Here is a 19,918-nt window from a genome sequence, read left to right as displayed (position 1 = left end):
GGCAAATCTTTACAAAAACGTCCAAGCTGGCCTGTATGTACGGTCGACCATAGACATCGTTAACATCCATGCGGGAACGAGCATCGATGGTCGTTGTCAGGTTGGAGACTGCAAAAAAGTGAACGATAACGATATGAACGATATTGTTAATATCGCTCATGAAAGTCGTACCGTTTGTACACACCATAAAACCTGAACTGTTAGGGAGCCTTGAGGACTGTGTATGGGAACCTCTGGGCTAGATGCAGTAATTGTTGATGCTTTTGGGAGCTACTGGAAGAGTTTTTTCACTATAGAAAATGATCTACGCATAAGGGGCCTTTGTATCAAGTTTTTTTTTTTTTTTTTCATAAAATGAATTGTTGTTCTGTACTAATAGCACAATGCAGACGATTCCACAGAAATCTCTGGCAGAATGCTAATTAGCACTGCATATTGCTGTCCACATTATTATCAATGGGAACTACGGTCTGACCCCTATGTACCAAACTCTGCAAAGCTTTTCAGAGTTTGGGCACATCAGTTCACACCATCTTTGGATGGTGTAAATTGCTTTAAGCCTATGGAGATTTACAAGCAGGAGAGAGATCCAATCTCTCTCCTGTAGCCTCCAGCTGGCAGCAGACGCTGCCACGTTTTCACCAGAGAAGTCTTTCACAAATGTGCAAGACCTCAACAAAATGGCAGACAAATGACTCTCAGGGACAGCAGGTATCGCAACCTCTGGCCCTGCGAGTTCTACTTTATACATAGCGGGGAATTTTTCATTCAAAATTAATATATCAGCCGCAATACAGATACTTAATAATCATGGCAGTTCTTCAATTATTAATACATAGGTCCCCCTAAGGCACAAACGATGAACTGATAAATAGGAATAAATAGGATGTAAAACATTAGAGCATTAATACTAAAGCTGAGCTAATAGATTGGACATGGGACTGAATCGATTGGCATTTCATCACTTTTGACTTCCAGATCAAACTTACAAGTTTATTTGATGGTCATGTGAAGCTAAATTCACTAAAAGTGACAACACAGTCCAAACTCGGAACATACACTGTGAGACCTCTGTCCCAAATTCAGTACAAAACCCAGTAATGGGCCCCATCCATCTGCGATGGATTACCGCAATCCCGCGATGCTGCAACCCGGCATCGCAGAAATCCAGCAAATGATCGCGATCGTCAAATCGCCGACATTTAACATGGAAAATGTCTGCGATCCAGCGACTGATCGCAGAACAACGATGGTGGGAGGTCGGCGTTTCTACACGGAAACGCCGGCACTTCCCATCGCATTGCCGGATCGCAAAATCCAGTGTCTGATGTATGGCCACCTTATCACCTGAAATGAATGACCTGAGAACATTGCTAGCAATATTTTATTTTGCAATACAAATGGTGCAGTACCCGTGGATTGTAGCAAAGCCACACAGGGAAACCTTTGCTTGGTTTAAGACCGGAGAATGGACTTTAAGGACAGTAAACCTAAATTACAAAGCTATGTGAAACAGGAAGGAATAGCATTCACAAATACATAGCGAGCATTTGATGATTTTAGTTCTGATCACAAGGGGAAATATTTTACTGCACACAGCAATCTTCCTGTCTATAGTGCCACTAAAGGCGTGCAGCTGGCCTTTTAAACAACAATAGCAAACAACAGAACACGGACTTGCACTCATCTGTCGTGCTAATGTAAATCCAAATGTCATAGCTCAAGATCTTTCAAATGATGGAAAATTTCACGTATTCGGTGTAGACTTTCCAATGCTACTAAAGAGGTCATACATAAAATTTATACTATAGATATAATGTCTGAATTAAGAAAAAGAGGTACTAGTCACGGTATTGAAGTTCAGTAATAAGGCAGATTAATAGTCACTTATTCACCAAAACAGAAGTGCGATGTAACATTTGCAACCATCTCATGTAATCAGAACTGACAGGCTCAAAAAATAAAGTTTGATTTAGGCCGAGAAAAAAAAAAAAGCACTTGGGGCCCGATTCAGAGATATACGCCAACACTGCCGCACAAAAATATGCAACTGTCGCAGCCACCGGGATTTGTACTGAAACGCCTACTGGCAGCTTTACAAATCCAAGTGACTGTATACAGAGACTTAGGGGTCTGTTTACTAAGCTTTTCTAGGAGATAAAGTGAACGGAGATAAGGAACCAGCCAATCAGCTCCTGACTGCCAAGTCACAGGCTGTGTTTGAAAAATGTCAGTTAGGAGCTGAATGGCTGGTACCTTGCCACCGTTCACTTTATCTCCAAACCTTAGTAAATAGACCACTTAGCATCGGTCGCAGATCAGTCGATTTTCAGACTTCTAGATAAACCTATGGTTGCTCAGAATGGGCGTGGGAGCCGTGACACTGGAGCCATTTTTACTGCGCATGGGATTGCAGACGCAGGCTGAAACAGGCCCGTTAAACGTTTGCAAGACGTCTGCGTTTGGGTTGCCACCCCCCGTTGCCACCCACAAACGGTCTCTGCCTATCACTTTGCAATAGATCCTCACTGCGAGCGACAACGAAAATTAAACTTGACGCATGCGCACTGCGACACAGATCACTGATAATCGCTCAAACCGCATAACCATTTGCATTGTGCCCATCTCAGAATCAGTACAGTGCAGGGTGCACGCATCAGCCAAGTCTGTGCCTGGAAAAAAAATTTAAGTAAAGGCCCCCATACATCAGAGATTGATTGCGGCAATCGTGCAATTTGCAATCGATTGTGTATAAAACTATTTCCCTTTTTCAATCGATTGTGGCAATTCTGCAATCGATTGAAAAAGGGAAAGATTTTTATACTCAATCGATTGCAAATTGCACGATTGCTGCAATCAATCTCTGATGTATGGGGGCCTTTAGTCAGGGGTTTGCAGGCAGCAGCGTGCCACTGTGATACCTGCTGCTAGTACCCTGCAAAAAGGTTTCACAACAACAATACGTGCCATTCTTAAGTACTGGCATTAAAGAATAAGCCTGCTGAGTGATGCAAACTCAGAAATAATGCAAGAACAAAACTCCAATTATATATAGGATTGAAAATTACATCATCATACATTATTAAAGAACAAAGGTAATAAGTCAGGACATTGTCTAAGCAATGTTACATCACCATAAATGACTGCTAGTAAATATTTCCATAAATCAATTGCAATTAAATTTTCTCAAGCCATACGCTTGTTCCAAATGTCTCAGTCATTGCTTATTTACCAACAAAACTGAACTGATTTCAGCCGTATTAGTTTTATGGAGCATACACACGGTCAGATTTGTCAGACTTATCAGATTTGTCAGATGAACGATTTGAACGATTTGAACGATTTTTGACTACATTAAAATGAATGGAATCGTCCAAGTCTGACTGCAAACCCATCAGATGTCAGATATCGTTATCTGACAAACGGGAACGCGCACTGTAGATCGTCCATCGTTCAGGCATGTCAGATATGTCAGATTTTCCTTCAGATATGAACGACTGAACGATTTTTAAATCGTTATCGTTCATATCTGAAGGAAAAATCTGATCGTGTGTATGCACCATAAGATAACTACAATTTTTTTTTTTTGCGCTGATTAAGTTTTGCATATAGCATGAAACAGCAAAACTCTTTAGATACTCTGACTATGCACAGAGAAGTTTTACAGGTGTTTTAACAGTATTTTACATATCGTATATGTAACCATAATTTTTATAAATTAAAAATAAAATATAATACCATACCATGATTTCAGTAATGTACTATTTCCCTTATAAAGATGCACTGAAACAACACAAACTGCTATGTACTGTACAATAATGACAGTTACTAGAATGAATTCACATTTAAAAATAAAATCAACATAACATGACAGAACATAAATAACGGATACTCACACTGTAAAGTGATACACAAAACACTTCCATCCCGTCGGTCTTTCTAAGAAGTTATAAACTCTGCCTTGTATGTTGGTTCTCGTGAGCAGCGGTCGCCTCGCGCTGTAAATGGAAACTCTGGGGTCCAGATTGATAACTGGCCGTGGGGACTCCGTGTTAATCAGCACATCACGTTTCAGTTCAAAAGTGCTGCTAGCACGCTCCTGACCTTGCTGTCCATTGCTGTTTAACCCTTGTGGCAAGTGGATGTGTTCGTAATGCGTGTTCAGGTTTTCATTCATCTCCAGGGTACTTTGTTTGTTTTGGAGATTTTTTTTGGATGTTAAGATTCCAACTTTCCAGTTTTTTTGTTGTGATTTAGGAAATGAGGACATTGGAGGATGTAAAACAAAAACAAAAATTCACAAAAACTTTCCTTTGCCAACAGTTTAAAAAAAAAAAACAGCAAAAGAAAGAAACCACAAGCTACATTGAAAATCCTGAGTTCTCCTTTTCCACCGGAGTCTTTAATCTGGTTGGAAAGCAATAAGAAACAAAATCTAGTTAGTAACACACACGAGTTGGGAAGTCCTGCCCACTTCAGCTTTCTCCTGATGACTCCTGAAAGGGAGTGGTTTAAGTAAGATTCCTTCCTCACAGCTCTCTCAAATGCCTATTACTGTTGTTGGTACTAGAGGTGTGATCCCTAACACTGTCCTCTGAAAACTGTATGTTTGAAAATGTCCCATTCATTATCTTAAGTAACTTTCCCTCCATCCTGTGGAAGATGCATGGCCTTAGCGTTAGGAGCTAATCTCTAAGTTTAAATTTAAACAGGATCAGAGCAAGTTGTGATGCAAGGGGTTGCAAATGCATTTTTTGCTGTGCAGAGAACGTAGCACCATTTAGCACACAAAACACTGAGCCACCTTATTTCTACAATAGGGATCATCATCAGTCTACAGCTAATGGCAAGTGTTTTCGCCATCGATGGCACGCCACACAGTCTTAAAAGGGTGGGCAATAAGCGGCCCTCCAAGTGTTGTTGAACTACAAATCCCAGCATGCCTTGCAACAGTTTTAGCATGGCCAAATAGCAAACCTGTTGCAGGGCATACTGGGATGTGTAGTTTTACAACAGCTGGGGGGAGGGCTTATTGCCCACCCCATGTCTATGGTGTTCTGATGATGTTTTAAAACCATCAATTGCTGCCATTATTCTACACGCTATTTAGAGTTGGGTTATTACCTCCTCCTTACCAAATATAAATCAATACACAATTTTATTTTTGCATTTTTTCATATTGATTTCTAAAATATTAATAAAGGGCAGCCTGATAATCACATCTGGATAGTTCAAAATTTCCAAATGATCATAATCAGAGTCCTCCTTTCGCAAAAGTGGTATAAAGTGTGGGAAGTACAGAACAGTTAATCAAACAGTTTAACAAACTTTGAAAAACATTTGAGACCAGACAGTGGCGTCACAAGGGGGGTGCGGTGGGTGCGGGCCGCACCGAGTGTCACCCTCCAAGGGGGTGACACCAAAATCTGACTCATCCCCGCCCCCCGCTCAGCAGAGCCTGCACTGCAGGGAGACGCCAGGCTGGAGAGGCGCTCTCCCTGCAGCAGCTGCTGAGACAGCTTTTACTTCTGCCGGCTGCCGCTGTGCCTGTCACACTGAGACAGCCAGCGGCAGCTACTATACAGTAAGTGCGGCTGTGCTCTTCATACAGTCCCCTACATGTGGGGGGGGAGTGCTAGAGGCAGGGGGCTGATTACCTGCTGTCAGTGTAAAGACCATCAGCCTGACTGAAGCCGCTGGGGTGGATGGCAGCTGAGCTCCTGCTCCTCCTCTCTTCAGTGAATCAGCTCCCTGCCTTACAGATCCTCACGCTGGGAGCAGGCAGGGACAGTCTACAAAACATTTGCCAGTTTACAAGTGTATTAAAATACTGTTGATTACACTTGAATACTGACAAGTAGTTTGTACACTGTCCCTGCTTCTTCCCAGCGTGACCCTCTGACCTCCCACTCAGAGAGGATGAGAAGGAGCTGGGAGACAGCATGCAGCCAGCACAGTGACTATGGTCTAATGTATACAGTATGTGTAATGGGAAGTAACTAATTCAGTGAGGAGAGAGTGTCTATGCTGGGGATGGTGTATTAATGTATGTGCATGGGTATACTCATTGTGTTTCTGTGTGTATAAGGGGTGTATTCATGTTATGGGTTATATGTGGGTCAATGATGGTCTCTGCATTATTTGGCGGTTACTACGATGCTCTCTGTATTATCTGGCGGTTACTACGATGCCCTCTGTATTATCTGGCGGTTACTACGATGCTCTCTGTATTATCTGGCGGTTACTGCGATGCTCTCTGTATTATCTGGCGGTTACTACGATGCTCTCTGTATTATCTGGCGGTTACTACGATGTGCTGTGTATTTTCTGGCGGTTCCTACGATGCTCTCTATATTATCTGGCGGTTACTACGATGCTCTCTGTATTATCTGGCGGTTACTACGATGCTCTCTGTATTATCTGGCGGTTACTACAATGCTCTCTGTATTATCTGGCGGTTACCATGACGCTCTCTGCATTATCTGGCGGTTACTACGATGCCCTCTGCATTATCTGGCGGTTACTACGATGCCCTCTGTATTATCTGGCGGTTACTACGATGCTCTCTGTATTATCTGGCGGTTACTGCGATGCTCTCTGTATTATCTGGCGGTTACTGCGATGCTCTCTGTATTATCTGGCGGTTACTACGATGCTCTCTGTATTATCTGGCGGTTACTACGATGCTCTCTGTATTATCTGGCGGTTACTACGATGCTCTCTGAATTATTTGGCGGTTACTACGATGCTCTCTGAATTATTTGGCGGTTACTACGATGCTCTCTGTATTATCTGGCGGTTACTACAGTGCTCTCTGAATTATTTGGCGGTTACTACAATGCTCTCTGTATTATCTGGCGGTTACCATGACGCTCTCTGCATTATCTAGCGGTTACTACGATGCCCTCTGCATTATCTGGCGGTTACTACGATGCCCTCTGTATTATCTGGCGGTTACTGCGATGCTCTCTGTATTATCTGGCGGTTACTGCGATGCTCTCTGTATTATCTGGCGGTTACTGCGATGCTCTCTGTATTATCTGGCGGTTACTACGATGCTCTCTGTATTTTCTGGCGGTTACTACGATGCTCTCTGTATTTTCTGGCGGTTACTACGATGCTCTCTGTATTATCTGGCGGTTACTACGATGCTCTCTGTATTATCTGGCGGTTACTACGATGCTCTCTGTATTATCTGGCGGTTACTACGATGCTCTCTGTATTATCTGGCGGTTACTACGATGCTCTCTGTATTATCTGGCGGTTACTACGATGCTCTCTGTATTATCTGGCGGTTACTACGATGCTCTCTGAATTATTTGGCGGTTACTACGATGCTCTCTGTATTATCTGGCGGTTACTACAATGCTCTCTGAATTATTTGGCGGTTACTACAATGCTCTCTATATTATCTGGCGGTTACTACGATGCCCTCTGCATTATCTGGCGGTTACTACGATGCCCTCTGTATTATCTGGCGGTTACTACGATGCTCTCTGTATTTGGCGGTTACTACGATGCTCTCTGCATTATCCGGCGGTTACCATGACGCTCTCTGCATTATCTGGCGGTTACCATGACGCTCTCTGCATTATCTGGCGGTTACCATGACGCTCTCTGCATTATCTGGCAGTCACTGTTACACTCTATGCAATACAATAGGGGTCATTACTTCTGGGGGTAATATTATAGAGGGCATTACCACTGCCATTGTGGGCACTATTAGGGGGCATTACTAATGGGGGCACTACTACAGGGAGCATTACTTTTGATGGCACTACTACAGGGGGCATTACTACTGAAGGCATTACTACTAGGGACACTACTAATGGGGGCATTACTACTAGGGGCATTTCTACTAAGGGCATTAATACTGGGGTCACTACTATAGGGGGCACTAATACTATAGATGGCACTACTATAAGGGGCATTACCACTACCGCTGGGGGCACTATTAGGGGTCATTACCACTGGGGACATTGCATAGGGGCACTGCATAAGGGGCACCACTACTGTGGGCACTACATACGGGACACCAATACTGGGGGCATTGTGTAAATGTGTCTGCTGGACTGGTATTTGGGGAGAGTTTGCGGAGCTGCGCATCAATTTTATTTATTTTTTTTGGTGGGGGGGGGGTGTCACCATGAGTTATAGCACCGGGTGACACCAACACTAGTGACGCCTCTGAGACCAGATTAGATCAACTAAATTTGTCATTGTTTTATGTGTTTGCTGAACATGGTTTGGACTACGAGATGCACTAACAAAACTCTTAAGGTGGGTACACACTATACAGATATATCTGCAGATGATCTCCCTCATACACACTGCACGGCCATCATCTGTGTCTGGCTGCGGGTCCCGGCGGCCAGGGGGTGTCGGGTGGGGGTGTCCCGGTGGGACCCGTCCCCGCGGCAGCCGCTGTGTGTGTACGGACGGTCTGCAGATGACGACGACGTTCACCGACAATTGCGGGTACACACTGGCCGACGGGCAGCAGATACTGTATATCGGCCAATATATCTGTCAGTGTGTACCAGGGGCTGGCTGGCTGGCAACTTTTAGCCTGGGGGGCAAATGCATGCAGGCGGCCCTGGCAGAGGAGTAGCATGTAGCCAGGGTGCCCGAAGAACGTGCGTGTTACGGCACCCCCCCCCCTCAAGTGTTTCAGGGAGGAGGCGGGTCCATATGGGATTAATGTAAGGTAAAAATAAAGATTAGGGGCAGCCCCCTGTCGTAGTGCCCATATGCAGTGCCCCCGTGTGCCACAGGAGATAACACCCTTATGCAGGCCTCCAGTAGTGCCCCCAGTAGTGATCCCCTCTATGCAGTGCCCCTTGTGCCCCCAGTAGTGGTCCCCCCTGTTCAGTGCCCCTTGTGCCCCCAGTAGTAAGCCCCTTATATAGTGCCCCCAATAGTGGTACCCCCTATGCAGTGCCCCCAGTAGCAGTCCACCTCCCCATGCAGTGCCCCCAATAGTAGTAACCCTTATGCAATGTCCCTTAAATAGTGGCCCCAGTTGTAGTCTCCCCCCTATGCAGTACCCCCAGTATTGCCCTTTATATAGAGCCCCCAGCAGTGGTCCCTCGCAGTGCCCCCAGTGGTAGTCCCCTCCCCTTGTAGTGCCCCCAGTAGTAGCCCCCCAGTAGTAGTAGTAGTCCCCCCTTGTAGTTCCCCCAGTAGTAGTAGTCCCCCCCTTGTAGTGCCCCCAGTAGTAATCCACCCCCCTGGTAGTGCCCCCAGTAGTAATCCCCCCCCTGGTAGTGCCACCATAGAAATCCCCCCCTGGTAGTGCCCCCATAGTAATCCCCCCCCCCTGGTAGTGCCCCCATAGTAATCCCCCCCCCTTGGTAGTGCCCCCAGTAGAGAGAGACTTAATAAAAAAAATAAAAAAAAGCCCACTTACCTGAAACTCCCGCTCCTGGTCCCGACGCTTCCACCGGCTCCTCTGGCCACTTTGCATTATGGGAGAGACGTCGTCATGATGACGGCTCTCCCATTACCCACTGCGGGAGCCGGAAGATGGCTCCCGCAGTGGGAGCAGCAGCAGCCGATGAGAGTCTGACAGACTCTCAGCGGCTACTGATTACAGCAAACACACAGCTGCCGGCTCCGGCGGCTGTGTGTTTGTGCTGTGTAGCGCTGACCGGACTCCGTCCGGTCAGTGCTACACATGCGGTGAAGTCTGTGTCACAATGACACAGACTGCACCGGCCCGCGGCCCACATGACGCTGCGGCCCGGGGGGCACATGGCACCCTGCCCCCGGCCCAGCCCGCCACTGGTGTGTACCCAGCATTAGAGTGATGTATGCAAATGCTAGGAGCTGTGCTGATTTCAGAATGAACTGCAATAGTAACAATGGATGATCTGGATACTGTGCAGATTACGGAGTCATATCCTGGATACTCTCATTAGCTGGTGACCTGACCGTGAGCATATCTTCCCCATCTACCCCATCTGTGTCACACCTGTTTGTCTGCCCTACCCTTTTAGAATGTAAGTTCTTATGAGCAGGGCCCTCTACACTCTTGTGCTTCTCCTTACTTTACTTTCATCTACTCCTTACTCCCCACTAGGGCGCCTAACACTTGGTTGCTTAAGCTCTGCTGCTTATGTGTGTTATGGCATAGTTGCCGACTTTCTGGCTGCTCCTTCCGGGAGGGAGCAGCCAGATCGGCAGGGCAGCGGGGGGCGTGGCCAAAAAGGGGGCGTGTCCGGACGGGTGCCTGGCATTTGTAGGCGTCACGGGGGCGGGGTCACGCGATCGCGTCATTTTGGCCCCGCCCCCGCTACACAATGCCGATAATACAGGCATTGTGAGGCAGGGGGCGGGGCCAAAATGACGCGAATCGCGTCACTGGCTGCCCTAGCAGCGGGGGGTTAGGTGTAAATTGTGGGGGGATGTCGGGGGATCGCCGGCCGCCGGGAGGCTTGCCTGCCTTTCCGGGCGGGCGGGAGCTGCACCCGATTATCGGGAGGCTACCGCCCAAATCGGGAGGGTAGGCAACCCTGCGTTATGGTCGCTAATGTGGCAATGTATATTATCCATGTCCTTGTCACTGGTCACCTATTTGTTTTACATACATTGTAAGGCGCTGCGGAACACTTGTGGCACCATATAAATAAATAATAATAATTGCATTTTTCCAGGATTAAATTTGCTACTCATACTTACCCGTAGTAGATTTAACAGGTTTTAAATATGAAAGTGTTTTGTAACCTACGTTATCGGCTTCTCTTTACCGATTTTGAAATTATGACATTTCTTATGAATATTGCACACTAAGAATTTCCATGCAGGCTGGTTTTTCAGGAAAAACTGCTGGTGCTTATAAATGTACAGTCACTTTCTTGCTTAGAAAACGTGTGATTGCTCAGTTTAATCTGTGTGTGACATGCTCCTCTTAGTGATTTATATCTATTTATTTTAATCCCGCAATTGCCTCATGTTTTCATATTAGGGGTTGTGCAAACTATTGCTAAGTCCCTGTTGCTGTAATGAAGCACAAAGAGTAAGGACATACTTGCCTACCTTCCCGATTTGGTAGGGAGCCTCCCGAAAATCGGGTGCCGCTCCCTACCTCCCGGGAAGGCAGGCAAGCCTCCCGGCTGCCGGCGACTCCTCCTATCCCCCGCAATTACATGCAAAGCCCCAGCAGCAGTGGGTGGCGGTGACGCGATTCACGTGGAATCGAGTCATTTTGGCCCTGCCCCCTGCTTCACACTGCATGTAATAACAGCAGTGTGGGGCGTGGCCAAAATTCCGTGATTGTGTGGCTCTGCCCCCTGCCTGCAAACACTCGTCTGGCCAGCCCCGCCCCATTTGCTGGCCACGCCCCCCAGTCATGCCGATCTGGCAGCTCCCTCCCGGCAGCCAGATAATCGGCAAGTACGAGTAAGGATGGTCTCACCAATAAAACACTGCGTACATGCTTACTCTCCCAGGAGTCGCGGGAGGCCCCCGATTTTTTGGGTAACCCCCCGCACTCCCAGAAGGGTAGGAAGTGGGCAGGATGGGGAGATTTTACATGGACTTTTCGGGTCCATAGGGAAGGGGAGGGGGCTAAAAGGCGTAAGTGGGCAGGATGGGGAGATTTTACATGGACTTTTCGGGTCCATAGGGAAAGGGAGGGGGCTAAAAGGCGCAAATCGTGTCATTTAGCCCTGCCACCTCCACACAGACCTGCGAATTGCGGGTGTTTTCTGCAAAGGGGACGGGAACTAATGACGGAAATGTGCCCAGGAATGTCGATAAGTATGAAACGCTGTTTTTACCTCAACGCCTTCATTTAAGTGAGGGATAAACACACTCGCCACACATTTACAGGGACCAGGGATGCCAAGAGGGGGGCGGGTACATATTACCCAGGCCTGAGCTTGTTGCAGGGGCCTGGATCAGCAGCTAAGGGGGACACTGTGCAGTGCAGTCGCCGGCGTCACTTGAAATTTTTGGCCTTAGGGGGCGAGGCCCTGCCGCCCCAGGATTTGGCAACACCTCCAAAGTATCCAGGCCTGTGGCTGCTCTCAGCAACCCTGACAGGGACAGGCACACATGGCACACATTACCTCCCTCAAACTAATCAAAAGACTGTAATGAGTGTGTTAATGCATTTGAATATAATGAATTGAATATGTGGGAATTAATGGGGATCAATGAGTTAATATTTATGAAAGGGTTATGATGAGGCTGAATGAATTAAATATTTTGAGAAGAGGATAATGATGAGAGCATATTATATTGCATTCACTTGCGTGCTCCCTGTATTGTATAGGCGCTGACTCGCGTGCTTCCTGTACTGCATAGGTGCTGACTCACGTGCTCCCTGTACCGTATAGTCGCTGACTCGCGTGCTCCCTGTACTGTACAGTCGCTCGCCGGGGTGCTCCCTGTATTGTACAAGTGCTCAGGCTTTGCCCTGTATTGCACTGGCGCTCGCCGGGGAGCTCCCTGTATTGTACTGGTGCTTGCCAGGGTGCTCCCTCTATTGTATGGCATTAACTGTATGTCAGTCAGCAGGATGTTTTTTGTATTGTATGGTTGCCACTAGGATACAGTGTGTGTTTTACATTATTAGCAACTCTTTGTATTCTATGGTTGTCACTAGGATGCCCTTTTTTTTGTAAATAGGATGACATCTGTATTTCATGTCTCTAGAATGCTCCAAGTTTTGCATCCGCAGAAGCAATTTTCTTTCTTTCTTTCTTTTACAGTGCTATGGATAACGGACTTAATATTACAGTTGATATTGTTCCACCTAAACAAGCCCACATTCATAATTTTTTTCCATGGCCGCTTTAAGTTTTCATTCCGCCTGTGGGTACAGCATGGAGCCAATGGCACTTAGAGCTAGAGGAATGAAAGCAGCTGTCCACTACTGACAACCACACCTTAATCAAACACAAGCACTGGTGTCCTGATTTTTCTGGTGTAGTTTTCTTGTAAAGTGGACATGACTGGGTGTGTGGGATTTGGCCAGGCCAGGATACCTTAACAAAATCCAAACCTTAGTTTGCATATAAAGATAGACCTATATATCTGAATTATAATGCTAGGGGGTGGAAGAGATAGCCGTGAGATGTGCACTCACATTAGAAGGGAGTCACAATTCTGTTCCGGCTGGCCATGCTCGTCCTAATAGAACTCAATATGCTGCTATACCCTATAGGGACTCTTTATTGATGCCACCAGTGAACTCTGGATTTAGCACATTCATACTATCCCACTTAAAAATGTATTATTATAGAAACATAAAATAGATAAGTGACTCCATAGTCTGTGATTCTATTTAGTAGTGGTTTACTTTCAGGGCAGAGATGTGTTTTTTTTCTCAGACATGGTTATATTAAATTTACTTTTGTTTTTACCAAAGACTTACATTTTCTGTTGGTTTGTTCCAAAAATGTGCTACTATTGAGCAAAGAACTTCCCAAGGAACAATATATTCTAGCACCTAAAATTAGGACTTACTTTACTGATGCATTCATGATATTTCCTAGGTATGGCAGGTAGTATTGCCATCTTGTGGTAAAATAAGCAATCATGTACAGGTTTAAAAAATGGGAAGACATGTTTAAAGACCATCTAAACAGCAGCATTTGTAACTGTGCCACAAGTATGCTGTAGCGCAGTGTTTCGGCCCTCAAACCCCCTAACAGTTCTGGTTTATCCATGCCTGAGCACAGGTGACTTAAAATTAGTATCCTTTTGCATAGATATACGTAAAGGTTTAACTGTAATGGACTTTGAGTACAGAGTTTGGGAAACATTTCTGTACCGCATAGTAACCAGACTGACTAAAATATACTATTAAAATGACGGGTTGGGTACGGGATGCCGACGGTCAGAATCTCGACGCCAGTATCCCAACAGGGTTTGGATACAAACATCTATCGGTAAATATCCTAACCCTCCCCCCCTGCAGATTCTAGCTATTATATTCTAGAAAGTGCTAGATACATAATAAGTAGAATCTGATTGGTTGCTGTGGGCAACAACTACATGTCTATAAACCCGCACTTTAGTAAATATGTCCCTAAGTCTATAATGGAATTTTATAACAACCTTTAGTTTTGTGAATATTCCTGTTATATAGGTTGTAATATGTTCTCAATTTATCTAGAGAATTAAAACAATCCTACATAAATTGCTATTTAAAAGGATAAAATAAGTGAAATAGTCCTTATGCCTGCATCTCTCATTTTTCGTAACTAACCTCCTACAATTTTTTTTTAAACATGTTTATTGGAAAAGCCAAGAATACAAGCACCAGAGTGCAAAGCACTGTTAATACCAGGTACTACCAGCATTATATTGACAAACACTGGGCCTTATTTATCAACGAGTTTTATCATTCACATAAATGGTGCTCCAGCCGATCAGCTCCCAACTGTCATTTTTCAAACGGATGACAGTTGGGAGATGATTGGCTGGAGCACCATTATCATATGCAACGAGTTTTATCACTCCTGCCGGGAGGGGTTGTCAGGTCGCTGCAGCAGGGAGGGTGGGGGCAGCTGACGTGGGCGGATCGGGGGCATGTCCGCATCATCGCGGCCCCGCCCCTGCTTTATAATGCCAATATAACCGGCATTACAAAGCAGGGGGCAGGGCTACAATGACGCGATTCAGCACAAATCGAGTCATTGCCCCTCCGAACCGCCCACTTTCACGTGCGGTCGCAGGGGGGTCACGGGGGTCGGCGGACAATGCGGGGGACTTGCCTCCTCTTGTGGGGTGTCGGGAGTGGCACACGATTTTCGGGAGGCTCCCAACAGTCCCTGGAGAGTAGGCAAGTATGGAGCAGTCTGATAATAGGAAACCAACATGTAAAGAAAAACACATTAACTATTTTTTAATACCTCTCGGAAAGGCAACAAAATATGGCTGCCACAGTGTCACAGCTCTCAGCATATCATGTGATCGCATAGGAGGGGGACTATCACAGTGCAAACAGAAGGGAGTTGAAAACCTTATGTGCCATGTGATTGTGGTTGCCATGGAAGTCCATACTTGCCTACCTTTGCACTCTCTCCTCAGGCACAGAGGAGCATTGCAGCTGAATGGAGTTGGGGGCACCACATTTCTATAGGCCCAACCCTTTGCGAGAAATAGCAGGTCGACCAAGAGAGGGCGGGGCCAATATGTGTTTTTATAGAGACACCTCATATTGGCCTTGCCATTCCATGTTTACCCGCGTTTTGTGGAATTATCCTCCCCACAGTGCCCACTTTGCTAGAAAGTGGGTAGGAAGCGGGAGGGCCGCCTATGCTTCCAGGAGTCTGGCTGGAAATTCGGGAATCTCCCGCACCTTCCAGGAGAGTATGCAAGTATGTGGTAGTCACATAACACTGATTAATCTGAATGATTATTATTAGCAGTCTGAAGAAAAAACAAGGAGTAAAGGTAAATATCAAGATCTTATTATAGCTTGCCATAGTGTCTTAAGTAAAAAAAAACAACACATCTATTGCTTCATGGGAATGCTGCTATAAAACAGATCAGGATATTCCTCTGCATGAAAACATGCTTGATATATTGGTTCCCTGTTTAAAATTAGTTGGGCCATATTTTTGTAATGTAAACAAATAAAAGAAAATATCACAATAAAGTTTGTTCAAAATGTAGAAGTGCAAAGCTCTGAGCATCTGACCAGCTCCAATCAGAAGTTCCGGGACAACTAATTTATATACTGTACATGCCCTGATCCATAGCAGGTTGGGTACGGGATGCCGGCGCTCTGGTTCCTGATGGTCAGAATCCTGGTTCCGGCATCCCGACATGGTTAGGATACCGACACTTGTCGGTCATTATCCTAACCCCCCCCCCCTCTCCCATACCCCCAACACTAACCCTCCCTCCCTGGTACCTAAACCTAACCTCCTCCCTAGTGCCTAAACCTAACCACCCCCCTAGTGCCTAAACCTAAAACCCCCACCCCACACCCTAAACCTAACTCTCCTCCCTTAGGGGTATATTTACTAAAGTGCAGGTTTCTAGAAGTGGAGATGTTGTAACCAATCAGTAACCAAGTTTAGTAACCAATCAGATTCTACTTAACATTATAACTAGAAGAAAATAGCTAGAATCTGATTGGTTGCTATGGGCAACATCTCCACTTTTAAAAACCCCAGTATTTACCATCGGGATGCCGGCGGTCGGGATTCTGACAGGTGTCGGGATTCCTGCACCAGCATTTTAAGCGCGCGGTTTCCCGACTGTCAGGATTTTTTACTGGCTTCCCGAATGAAGGAGGATATACACAGTAGAAGGATAAAGCTGCTGTGATCACAACCATGGGGAGAGATGTATTAAGCAGTGGAGACATTGCCCATTGCAAACAATTAGCTTCTACCTATTACTTTATAAAATGCTACCTCACAGAGATGTAGTTATGAGACCGACGGCCGTCTCAGTACCGACATCGGAATCCCGATATGGGACTTAAGATAGGCATCGAAATGCAGACAACTATCATGATCCCTACACCATAACGCCGAAGGACCGCTGCCTAAACAAGGTGAGAATGGGGTGCCCTTAGCATTAGCCGCGGGGTTGGGTGAGGGTTAGGTTAAGGGAGCGGTAAGGGGGGGGGTTAGGGTTAGGCACCCCCGGAGGGAGGTTAGGGTAAGGCACTAGGGGGAGGTTAGGGTTAGGCACCACTAATGGAGGGTTAGGGGTAGGGATAGGATACTTACCTGCCACCGGGATCTTCTCCCTTCGGGTTGCCGGCATCAGGATATGAACCAGCGCCTATTCGGCTGCTGGGACTCCATACCCATTCCACCTCAAAGCTGATTGGTTACTATGAGCAACTTCTCCACAGACCCAATTACCAAATTTCTATTGCATTTTCTTTTTTTTGTTTTGAGCTAAGTAAGCAAGAATTGTGCTGTCTGAGCTAGAACCAGGTGCAGTATTTCAGACAGAGGTAAGTGCTTGTGAGCAAGGCACCTAACACTACCCACCAGGCAAGCAATGGGCGTGAAGTCCCCCACTTCCTCATCAAGAGGTGATAATCCTCCTACAAGACAGTAGCTTGGGGCATGGTTTAGTAGTAAGAAAATATGTGACATAACCTGGTATTGTGGTAAGAGGTTATTGCGGAGTTGGATGGGACAAGGGCCCAAAGGAACAAAGCTTTTATGGCAAAGTATGCAGAGGTAAGGAGATACAACCCCTAAAGGTGTATCCAGCCTACACATACCACTATACTAGGCACAACTAAGCTGCAAATCCCAACACAGGGATCAATGCTACTAGTAATGCTGTGAGCAATAGGTAAACTATTATATGCTGCTTATCCATCATTATCACTCCTTACCTTGCTTTTTAAGGTCAATGATTTTTGCTCAGTATTTAATTGAAAAGAGAAAAAAAAAATCCATATAGGAAGCTGGTTAATATGTCAGGATATGGGAGGACAGTGCATTATGCAGCATTGATAAACTGAACAATTTAAAAGGATTAAAGATTTGACAAACAATAAGTAATTAGTCAAATCCTTTGCAAATGATAGCCTCATAGCAGTAGTATTGTATCTATGTGAGATAAGTACATAGCACATGCAGGAATTATAATTTGTCTGCCTACACCATGCCTTATGCTGGGTACACACTGGACAAAAGAGCGTTCATACAGATGACAAATTCTATATCGTCCCGACCATATGGCAGTGTGTACACACAATATATCTATGGACAACGTCCACATCTGCTAGTGTGTACATACGACTGACTGACTCACTGGAACCAGTAAAAATTACATCACAACTGGTTCTTCTAGCCAGACAAACTATGCACAATATCATTTAGGCATAACCTTCCGAAATCGTTACATCGGTTTGTCCGTGATTCAAGTGTGTACCTCATATTAGCATGGCTAAATCCAAACCTATAGTTCTTTGTTTTGTTATATGTCTCATAAATTGAGTATGTGAAATTAAATGTAAAATAGTCTGAACATAAAATAAACATATAAATAATAAGACATCATGCGTTGAATGTATCAATGTCAAACAGTACCGGAACACGGTGGCACTACCCCCTTTGCCTGCCCTTCCCCGGGATACTGGCTGTCGGGATTCTGTACGCAACCCCTAGGGGAAATCATCTGTGAATGTTACGAATTGTGATTGTGACTGGTGATGTGACCAGTGATTTATCATCTGATTTGCCTCTTGCTATTCTAATCCCGACAGCCGTGATTTAAACTACATCCCTCCCGGAGAATGAATGCCAGAGGCTCTGTACTGTATCTCTTTATAAAACTATATATATCTGTGACATGTGTTTGTTCCACACAGATTGATTTATATACGTTCCATAGTACTGGGATTAGCCAATTAGAATTGCCCGTCTCTGCACTGCACACACTTGTGTCTGATTAATCAGACATTTTCAGATGACACAATATATCTGATCATATTGTAAAGATTCCCAATCCCACACTTGTCCATTCATTAACCATTCAATAACAACTGGTTGGATCCTAACTCTGTAAAGCTAGCCTTCAGCATACTGTCCGCAGTTCGCTGCCTAATTGCCAAATTTTGTAAACATGCCGAGACACTCCAGGCCTCTGCTCTGATGTCCTTCCTTTGCTCACATTGAAAAAATAATCTGCTACTTGCATAACAGAGGACAAATTTCCTGGCTGTATATTTAATCCTCCTTGCCTCTCTGGACCGTCCCCCATATCTAACCCCCAAGTCTATTATCCTCTGCCACCACTCTCCTGAAGAACGCCACTGAAATTGGCCATATTAATCAAGTCCACTAACCCATACAATACGATATGCCTGACAACAACCTCACTACCTTTACTATTTTGACATCTTATAAGGGTTTTCCTCAGTCTGTGTGTGTACCCGTTTCACAATACAACTTTACCATGAACAAAGTTTACACTGGGAATAGGTCCTCCGGTTCACCTTCCAACAGCAATCATTGATGTAAAGACTTTGATATGTACTCATTTATTATACAGAACCGGCTGCATGTACCCCTTTCACACTGCCAGCAATAACCTGGGTTATTGTGCAGTGTGAAAAGGCCCAGTTGAAATAACCCGGGTCATGCAAACCGGCATTTCAACCCGGGTAATGAGCAGGGTTGAACACAGGTTCAACCTGGCTCATGGTGCAGTGTGAACGGTTAACCCGGGTCCCGTTCACAGCATAGGAAGAACTGGCGCTTGGAGATGATCTCACCTCCAAGCGCCGGCTCGGCACATGATGGTGGTGACGTCATCAACTCGGATATAAGCCGGCTTGGGCTGCCAGTCTAAAAGAGGTCTCACAAGTTTACAAAATCCTGGGTTTGCAGTGTGCAAGGGATTGTAACAGCAACAGGGGCTCTGAAAATTATGAGTTATGGTAGACTTACCTTTGTTAACTCGATTTCTTTGAAGGACTTAAGACCCACAGGGATACCATGGGGTGTGTGGGTGGTTGGAGTGATCAGAGCACCAAAAGTTGAGCTTTAGCTCCCAGAATGCCCAGGTCATCCTTCACATATACCCAGCCTCCAGGAACAGGCAGACAGTTTTGTAAAGAAGCCCAAGGCAAGAGCAGGAAAGAGTAGAAGGAAGAACATTACTCTCAAAAAACACTCTCACAGAAGATGAAGAAATCAGTGATCAAGAGAGAAAATACCCAATGAGGCCAGGTGCATCAGGGTGGGCGCCCTGTGAATCCTATGGACTTCGGAAAAATAGAGCTAACAAAAGGTAAGTATACCATAACTCTTAATTTCTTATTCAGGGTCCATAGTGGATCCACAGGGATACCATGGGGGGTGTCCCATACAGTTTCCCTAAGGTTTGGGATGCTCCTGAGCAGAAAGGAGAATCTGACTCCCAAAGGAAGCATCTGAGAGGCAAAAGGTATCAAAGGAGTAGAACCTGAGAAAGGTGT

General features: G+C 45.5%; 1 protein-coding gene across 4 annotated transcripts in view; it reads right to left on the bottom strand.

The window, feature by feature from the left end:
* Nucleotides 1-19,918, bottom strand: part of KCNQ1 (potassium voltage-gated channel subfamily Q member 1) — a 160,574-nt gene that overhangs the window by 130,092 nt on the left and 10,564 nt on the right. For 2 of the 4 annotated variants that reach the window (XM_088470401.1, XM_088470403.1), the window contains exon 2: nt 3,897-4,407. In XM_088470401.1, the coding sequence (XP_088326527.1) occupies nt 3,897-4,270 (374 nt within the window). In that variant the 5' untranslated portion in view covers nt 4,271-4,407. Of the gene's footprint in view, nt 1-3,896; nt 4,473-5,657; nt 5,677-19,918 lie in introns of those variants that run through there. The other 2 variants (XM_088470404.1, XM_088470402.1) reach the window with 2 other exon arrangements.

The sequence above is a fragment of the Taudactylus pleione genome, unplaced genomic scaffold (assembly GCF_031769625.1).
Source record: "Taudactylus pleione unplaced genomic scaffold, aTauple2 ptg000100l, whole genome shotgun sequence".
Taxonomy (NCBI): Eukaryota; Metazoa; Chordata; class Amphibia; order Anura; family Myobatrachidae; genus Taudactylus; species Taudactylus pleione.
The sequence above is the reverse complement of the archived record's forward strand: the minus strand, read 5'-3'. Positions and strand labels throughout refer to the sequence as shown.